The following is a 9,534-nucleotide window of genomic DNA, read 5'->3' on the forward strand; positions in this document are numbered from 1 at the left end:
ATGTATCTCTCTTTAATGTATCAGAGTGGTGTTGCTTTGCCTGTAATCATGTCCACTTGGTAAGAACTATTCTCATCTGAGGACTTCCCAGGTGGCTCAGAGGTAAAAGAATCTGCCTGGCAATGCAGGAGACGCAGGTTCAGTCCCTGGGTCAGGAGGGTTCTCTGGAGAAGGAAATGGTTACCTACTCTAGTATTCTTGCCTGGAAAATCCCATGGACAGAGGAGCCTGGCAGACTACATTCCATGGGATCTCAAAGAGTCGGATACAACTTAGCAACTAAACAACGACAACATTCCTATCTAAATGGTCCTGAGAAGCCTATGGGATGTCCACATTCAACCAAGTTTGTGAGCCCTGGGTTTCACTAGCTTATGTGCAATGCATCCCATTTTCTTTCCTTGCTGCCAAGTACAAGAGGCCATTGGCACTCATGTCAAGAATCCTATAGGCCCACATTGTATGTTAGTCACCTTCATGCCTCTCAGTTAGTGGGACAGCCTTGCCAGCCAGCCCCTCACCTCTGCGCAGTTCGGTTGTTCTTGACATACTTCTACCACACACACAATTGTTCTCCTAGAGCCGTGCTGATCAACTGAGGCGGTATTGCCTCCAGGAGATGTCTGTCCATGTCTGAAATCACTGTGGGTTATCCCAGTATGGGGGGAAGTTGCTGTTATCTAGTGGGTAGAGGCCAGGAATGCTGCTCAGCAACACATAGTACACACACAGTCTCCCACAGAAAAGAATTACCCAGCCCAAATGGCCAACAGTGCCAAGGTTGGGTATGTGCCTGCCCTAATGGAATTACTGAAAAACAAACACTTGGAGTATTTATAACCATCATTAGCACTTTTGATTGGGATATTCAGATATATTTCTAGAGAATATCCTTACAGAAATGGTCTGATCTGCATAGCTTCTGTGGCAGAATTTCTTTCACTTTACAAATAAGTTTGGGGCTCAGTATGTATAGAACCCATGAGAATCTCAAGGCTTCCCTGGTGGCTCAGATGGTAAAACATCTGCCTGCAGTGCGGGAGACCAGGGTTGGGAAGATCCTCTGGAGAAGGAAATGGCAACCCACTCCAGTACTCTTGCCTGGAAAATTCCATGGACTGAGGAGCCTGGTAGGCTACAGTCCATGGGGTCGCAAAGAGTTGGACATGACTGAGCGACTTCACTTCATGAGAATCTCAAGGGCTCTTTAAATATTTCAGCTAGAGTCTGCTTCACTTTGCATAGGGTATTCGGTATTATTTGAGATTTTGAGACTTCAGAGGTCTGAAGGAGTATTTAAAATCAGCTACCTCTTATTTTCATTGTTATACAAGTTAATTTTGGGTTTTATATCACAGCATTTAAACTTTGGGAAAACTGAAATATAATCAGATCAATGGAATTTCACCGAAAGTCTCCTTGTGTGCCTTCCCATTCAGTCCCAGTCACAAAGGTGGCTACTTTCTGATTCTTTTTTCCACCACAAATTAGTTTTGTTTGTTCTGGGACTTTATATAAATGGAATCCTTTGGTTTGTACTCTTTTGTGTCTGGCTCCTTAATTCAGCATAATGTTTTAGAGATTTATCCACCTATGTAAAAATATACTCCTGTTGATGGACATTTGGGGTGTATTATTATTATTATTATTTACTATTTAGTAAAAGCTTCTATGAGCATATATATAAAAGTCTCTGTATGAACTTGAATTTTTATTTCTTTTGGGTAAACGCCTAGAGTGGAGTTACTAGATCACACAGTGGTGTAGGTTTAACTTCATAATAAAGTACTAAACAACATTTTAAAAAAATCAGCTTCATCTTATCCAATTACTCCTCCCTGTGCTAGGCACAGTTACAGGCACTTTCATATATTATCTCATTTAATTCTCACCACAAACTTTCCAGGTGAGGCATTACTAACCCCATTTTACAGATGAGGGGGTGGAGGCTTGGAGAAGTAAAGCTACTTCCTTGAAGTCTTGCAGCTGGTAATTGATGAAACAGAGACACAAACCCAAATCTCAAAGTCTTTCCTCTTTCTAGGATGTGATGCTACCTCCAAGGGACTACTGAATTTTTCTTTAACCATAGAGCAAACCTATCTAAGTAGCATGAAAGAGAAAGTACATGGGAAATAGCCAGAAATAGCTTCATTTCAAAGGTGGCTACATGACACCAAAAGTGATAAATATCTGCTTCCCTTCTTGGGTTCAAACAGAGTGGCTTTAAAAGGTTATACAGGTTATTTCTACAAATTTCCCATCACGTAGATAATTCAGGCAAAGAAGAAACCAGACGTTCTTGAATTTCCCAGAAAAGTGAAGGGGAAATGACAGTGTGCATCCCTTAAAATTTTCAGGCTCCGACTGTCCCCCCTGCCCCCTGCCTCTGACCTGAGAACCATCCATCAGCTCTACCTTGGAATATATGTGTCTCTCAGCATCACGCATTATTCTAGTTTGGCAAGATCTCACCCAGCTGGTTTTTTTTTTTTTTTAAAGAATAATAAGGAAATACGTCTTATGGGTCTATTCTATAAGTTGTATAATATTTAGCTCCAAAGTGCTAATAGCCCTGACTTTTTTTATTTTTTTCATGAGATTTCAACACAGAACCTGAGTCAGATCAGGAGGCCAACGTGAGTTTCACTTCTGGATGTGATTCGTCTTTGAGGCACCAGCTACTATTACATGACAGAATTTGGGGGACATGTAGATATGATATTTGGGAACCCAAAAGTGTTTGTCACTCTGTTGCATCTGACTTTTTGCAACCCCATAGACTATAGCCCGCCAAGCTCCTCTGTCCATGGGATTCTCCAGGCTAGAATACTGGAGTGGGTTGCCATTTCCTTCTCCAGGGGATCTTCCTGATCCAGGAATTGAACCCAAGTCTTCTGCATTGCAGGCGGAATCTTTATCTCCAAAACACTAGAGAAACCCAAAGGACACCCAAATTAGTGGATAAAATCTGTTGCTGAAGTTCTGGAAGAACTCCACTGTGCTGTACCAGCCAGTGCCCCCTGATGTGGTTCAACATAGGAAGCAGATGTCAGAACCTCTCTGAATGCTGCTTCTTTTTTTCTGGATGTAACACACATCCCCAAATTTCATAGCCTGAGGGTTGGTGTTGAGCCTCTGCACATTCTAACACATGTTAAAGCCCCTCGTTTTTCTCTTGGGCACTTTATACATTTATGACACATGACATACTCCAAATACCACCTTGTGATTTAAATTCTTGTTTGTCTGATATAAAATAACAGGTGTCAGCAGCTCAGATCATGGTACCTGCTGTGCAACTTTGAAATTCCAAAGGTTTTCTTCTTTGGGAGATTTTTTTTTTTTTTTTGCAATTTCAACTCTAAAAGTTATCCTGAGCTCTTTCCAAGGAGCCCTATAAAACCCCAGATGTCCTTTCAGAACGGAAGTGGCAGTCTGTTTTCATTTCTTTTGAAGCAGCCACACACCAGCATTAAGGAATGATCAGGATACAGAGAGCCTGCATGGCTATGTTGGTCTAGATTATAGTACTATTCATAAACTACATAGATTAAAAAAAAAAAAAAAACCTCCCTAAAAGCTTAGTCTAGGTCATGATTTCCTCAAAGTCAGACAGCTGCTTCATCTGCTCAACTTGCATAGAATGCCTCCGGAGGAGTTTCTTTTTACTTCTCAAGTCAACTCTCTTTGGTGAGCTTGGAGCGACAGGAACCATGGATTTTAAGCCACTAGCAAGTGGAGAGGAAGGTTTGCTGCTCACTCTAATATCCGGGATAGGTGGGCTCAGATTTACATTTAAAGGTGGGAGGAAGCCAGGCCTGGTCTGAGAAATTCGGTCCAGGAGCAAGGTTCCAGAACCTCGTCTTTCTAGAAGATGGGGTGGCCTGCGGCGGGCTGAGTTGGGTGACGTGCTGGACACAGCGTCCAGGGACTCCCTGGAGCCTTGGAAGAGAGAAAGGTGGGAGCTGTTGAGCTTCTTGCGATCCAGTGGACCTTTGCCTGATTCTAGGGAGATGGGGTTGGGCAGGTCGGCCCCAGGCTGTAACTCTAAATCATAGAGGTCATTCTCCAGCCGTTTGAGGGTCACGGCGTCTTTGAGAGCAGAGGGGCCTGCTGGGCAGATGCCCACCTTCTCTTGGTCGATAGGGAGAGTACCTCTTCTGGCCAGACGTGGGTGGGGAGCCTGAGTCTTCTCATAGGCTGCCTTCCACGAGGCCGGTGCCGAAGAGACCGGGATCTTCACCACCTGTTCCGTGACCGTGTGGACGAGGCTGGCATCTTTGCCATCAATGCTGCTGGTTCTGGAGAGGGGGCTCCTTCTGGGGAAGGATACATCACCGATGCTCTTGACCTCGCCGTCCATGCCCACGCCATGGGTCTCATCCTGACGCACACAGGAGGCAGCCAGCACGGATGGTGCCGTCAGGCCCCAGGGCTCAGACTGGAGCCTCTTCAGCTGAGGCAGGCGGGCCCTTTTGAGATTCCCAACTTTCTGAGCAGGTGACCCAGGTTCATTAAGAGCCTTGGCAGTGTTGCAACTACTTGGATGCCCTGACTGGAGGCTAAAGAAGTCATCTTCCTTCTCGCTGGGTGGAGATCCCAGGCCTGGAGCCTTCAGTTCAACCTCAGACGGAGAAGCACACAGGGGAGGCGACTGTCTGTCTTCTTCTTTGGGTGAAGGGGGGACATTCAGATACTGTTTGGTGGTTTTGGTGCCGGAAGATGACTTGTCTGTCGTTATGATAATTACCTCCTTGCCTTTGGCCTTGCAGGCATCCAGAAGCTGTCTCAACGCATCCTTGTCATCTGCATTTATGGCATAAACCAGAGCTGAAGCCCCAGTGCGGTCCTCAAGGCTGGGGTCTGCTCCGTTCTCCAGCAGCAGGGAGACCACGTCCCCACCAGCTCTTCGGATGCAGGCGTGGATGAGGGCAGTCTTGCCAGACTTATCCTGGATGTTGGGGTCTGCCCTGTTGTCCAGCAGGTACTTGACCATCTTGGACTTGCTGATGCTCTGCTGGTCCACGTGCTTGGTGATGCACGCCACCATGAGAGCCGTCTCCCCCTTGTCATTGCTTTCATTGATGTATGCGCCCCCTTCCAGGAGGAGCCTTGTCAGCCTGAGCCTCCCGAGCCACACAGCCTTTAAAAGTGAGTTTCCATCCGTCCTCAGTTCCGTGTCATCGTCCATCATCCTGGCTACAGCTTAGGGTCTCTGAACCACAGCAGCAGTCAGACCTAGCAAAGGAAGAAGAGAGAAAAGTGTCATATATTCTATAGCTTTGGAGAAGGAAGTGAAGCCTATTCCTGTATCCTTGCCTGGAAAATCCCACAGACAGAGGAGCCTGGCGGGCTACAGTCCATGGGGTCACAAAGAGTCAGACACAGCTGAGCATGCATGCACACATTCTATAGCCAATCTGAGCAGCACAGGTGTTACAGAGTCTGTGTACAGTCGTGTCCCAACCTGATCCCAAGTGATGCCACCTTGCTTGGTTTTGTTTTGTTTTGTTTTGTTTCTTTATTGGCTATGCTGGTTCTTGCCTGGAGAATCCCAGGGATGGAGGAGCCTAGTGGGCTGCCGTCTATGGGGTTGCACAGAGTCGGACACGACTGAAGTGACTTAGTAGCAGCAGCAGCTGGGTCTTAGTTGCAGCACATGGGATCTTTAGTTGCTGCGTATGGGATTTTAGTTCCCCAACCAGGGACTGAACCCAGATCCCCTACATTGGGAGCTCAGGGTCTTAGCCACTGGACGACCAGGGAAATCTCTTGCTTGGTTATTTAACTTTTCTGAATTTGCTTCTTCATCTGTAACCTGTCAGGGGTAGGGGTGGTGATAGTAGCAGGCTACCCCATAAAGTCATTGTGAAGATTAAATGGGATACTGTATATATTAATTAAACAAGTAACCACATATAAAGTAGCTGGCATAATGTCTAGGAGAGAGTAAGCAAGAAAACATGCAAGCTCTTACTGCATTGACTGCACATATTTATCACACTGCGGTTTAAGAACCTTTGTGTTTTTTCTGTTGGCATCACTAAGGTCGAAGTTGCCATAAGGAAAGATTTGTGTCTGTCTTGTTCACTGCTGTAGCCTCAGCCTTTAGCAATGACTTACACTTCATAGGTTACCTCGTCAATAATGATTTAATGTACTGTTGCTCTAGGTGTGTATCCAAAAGACCAGAATAAAATGCACTACAATGGAGATGGGATTGTGAATAGATTTCATGTTCTTCTTTTTGTTGTACTTCCTAAACCAAACATGTATCACAGTCATCACAGGAGGAAAAGATTATAAAAACAAGAACAGTCCAGCCATCCCTTTCCAGGCTGTAGTTCCCACTTCTCCAGCAGATGTCAGAGTTCTCATCCTTGATGATCAGACTCGCAGACCCACTGGAATGATGCATTGCCACACCCTCCTCTCTGGTTGAGCAGACCTGAGGCAGAGGGTGGACAAGGGATTGCATCTTTGCTCACCAGTGTTAGGAAATAAAGCTCATACCAGAGCTGCCCCCGTTGAAGTTTGTCAAACCTGGGTTTCCTGTGTTGGTTTTCCTCGTGTCAATTACCTAAATCCTGGACTTAGAGCCTCCAAAGTGGGTGTTGATCGAGAGGTCTTCCAGGAATAAGGAGACATGGTCTCCCAGAATTGATGCCTGCCAGCCCTGGACCTCTCACTGGCTGCACTCTGCCCACAAGGCCCCACCAGGTAGACTTTTTGTCCTTTGGGCTCAGCTGAGCAGGTGTTACAATGCCTGAGCTTTCCTTCTCCTCTGATACACACCATCCTTCCTCTTGCCCCACTCCTCTGAGCAATTATTGATCAATTTCCATCCCTCTATTGTATAAGAGGGCTTCCCCAGTGGCTTAGCAGTAAAGAATACGCCTGCAATGCAAGAGACATGGCAGGAGACACGGGTTCGATCTCTGGGTCAGAAAGATCTCCTGGAGAAGGAAATGGCAACCCACTCTAGCATTCTCGCCTGGGAAATCCCATGGACAGAGGAGCCTGGCAGGCTAAAGTTTATAGGGTCACAAAGAGTCAGACACAGCTGAAGCGACTTAGGAGCAGCTAAGGTCGCAAAGAGTTGGACATGACTGAGAACACATGCACACAAAAATTAAGTAGGAAGTCAGCTTTTCTTGGCTCAAGTTGAGAGATGGATATATAGCCTTTTAAAACATTCAATACATGAATAGATACTTGTTTCTTTTTTGGGAAAAAATGCCCAATTCATATAAAGAAGAAGCAATACCCTTTACGCCCCCTCCCAACCCTCTTCAAAGCTCCTCTTTCCCTTCAGAAGTAACTTTGATTTACAGTCTAGGATGTATCTTTCTGCTTCAGATCATTTTCTGCTTCTTCCAAATGCTCTGTTCTAACAACAACTCCATCTCAGTCTGATCTTGTCGCAATTGTGTCTATGTGTTCCTATGAGATTTTTCTGTAAAATCACTACCATCCAAAGATACCATATGTTATTAAGTGTATCCACAAGAAGTCTCCGTTTCTGTCTCTTCAACTCTATGCTGCTTTCTTCAGGCTCCTTCCAATTCTATTTGTTTGTTGATTGATTTATTTTTGACTGCTGGGTCTTCCTTACTGTGCAGGCTTTCTCTAGTTGTGGGGAGGACTTCTCATTGCAGTGGCTTCTCTTGTTGTGGAGCACAGGCTCAGTAGTTGTAGTGCCCAGGGTTTAGTTGCCCTAAGGCATGTGGAATCTTACAAGACCAGGGGTTGAACCCATGTTCCCTGCATTGGCAGGTGGACACCCAACCACTGGGCCACCAGGGACGTCCTCTCCTACTGATTCTTTATCTCTCCCTCTTCTCCCTGATGTGGCCTTTCTTTCTCTTCTGATTCTGTCATTTTAACTTTCCTGTGGTCCTACATATGATCATTTTATTACAGTTCCATGAGTTGATAAGCTTGTTAATCCCTAAACTCTGGGCATTTAAAGCAGAATTTTCAAGAGCTAAAGGAAGAAATGAAGAAGGGAATGGCAACCCACTACAGTATTCTTGCCTGGAAAATTCTCTGGATGGAAGAAGCTGGTGGGCTACAGTCCATGGGATCGCAAAGAGTTGGACATGACTGATCCACTAACACACAAAAGAAGAAAAGGCAGCGTGCAGTGAAAACAAGCTGTCTTCCACTCCATCCAAGGGGCCTTCATCTCCTGGCCACGCATCTTCAGCACCTGCCTGCTACACCTGTTCCCTTTATGCTCCATCTATCTTGAAAGCTGGCCATTGCTCAACCACCCCACTTTTTCCTTTTCTTCCTTCTAGCCCTGTTCATGTTTCTAACTATAAGCCCACCCTGCTCTTCTTTAATTATTCATCATCTCTCAAATCTCAGCTCCAATGTTACTTCCTTTTTAATCAAGAGAAAAATCACTCAAGATGGAAGGGAGAGAGTGGAATAAAATTACAACTGACTCATATCCAGACTATATAAAGAACACCTACAAATCACTTCCTCCAAAAGAGGATACACAAATGGCCAATAAGCACAGAAAACAGTGCTCAGCCTTGTTGTAATCAAGGAAAATCAAATTACAGCACCGTGTAGCCATAGCCCTACCCCCTCCAGCAAGGCTAAAATTAGACCGACAGCATCAAGAAGGCAGGAAGATGGAAGCAGGAGGTGTGCGTTGGTGGAGCATCAGTTGGTCCCAATGAGCCAGTGCCTATGCTCTGACCCAGTAATTCCATGCCTGGGTTTAGGTGTGTGGTGGACCGAAAAGCATGGCCACAAAGTCCTCCCCTCCCTGCGTGCACACCACCTGTGATGAGGTCTTCCCTCTCCTCCCATGGAAAGGAGGAGTCAGCATGGGATTTGCTTTGACCAATGAAAGTGAAGTTGCTCAGTCATGTCCGACTCTTTGCGACCCCATGGACTGTAGCCTACCAGGCTTCTCTGTCCATGGGATTTTCCAGGCAAGAATACCAGAGTGGGTTGCCATTTCCTTCTCCAGGGGATCTTCCTGACCCGGGGATCGAACCCAGGTCTCCCGCATTGCAGGCAGACGCTTTACCCTCTGAGCCACCCAATAAAATGCAGCAGAACTAACTTTGTGTGGTTTTCAAGGCAAGGCCTCAGGGGACCTTACAACTTCAGGATTTGCTCTCTTGGAATTTGACTGCCATGGACAGAAGCCTGGGGTATCCTGCCAGGAAGGACACAGAGCATTTCAGCTGACAGCCTCAGCGAACACTAGAGTGTCCATGAGACCATCTCAGAGCAGCCAAAGCCCCAGAAGATGGCAACAGCATAAGGGAGCTCGGGAGAAGCCAGCAGATGTTCCAGTTCCAGAACTATTAGCAAAGAAGTGATCCTTCACTTAAGCCACTCATTTTGGGGATGTTTTGTTCTCAGGAATAGATTACTGATAAATATGCGTAGCAAAACACGTGCAAAAATGATCCCAGGAGCCCTATTCATAAAAAAGCCAAAACTAGAAACAATACCTCAAGATGAAAATAGAGGGACTTCCCTGGTGTTCCAGTGGCTAAG

At 45.8% G+C, this 9,534-nt stretch overlaps 1 protein-coding gene across 1 annotated transcript; it reads right to left on the reverse strand.

The window, feature by feature from the left end:
• Positions 1-3,071: 3,071 nt before the first annotated feature.
• ANKRD34C (ankyrin repeat domain 34C) lies at positions 3,072-5,197 on the reverse strand. Its single transcript, XM_040257440.1, has one exon. It carries the CDS (start codon positions 5,195-5,197, stop codon positions 3,590-3,592), a length of 1,608 nt encoding a protein of 535 aa, XP_040113374.1. The 3' UTR covers positions 3,072-3,589.
• Positions 5,198-9,534: the final 4,337 nt, after the last annotated feature.

Source organism: Oryx dammah, unplaced genomic scaffold (genome assembly GCF_014754425.2).
Source record: "Oryx dammah isolate SB20612 unplaced genomic scaffold, SCBI_Odam_1.1 HiC_scaffold_16, whole genome shotgun sequence".
In the NCBI taxonomy this organism is placed as follows: Eukaryota; Metazoa; Chordata; class Mammalia; order Artiodactyla; family Bovidae; genus Oryx; species Oryx dammah.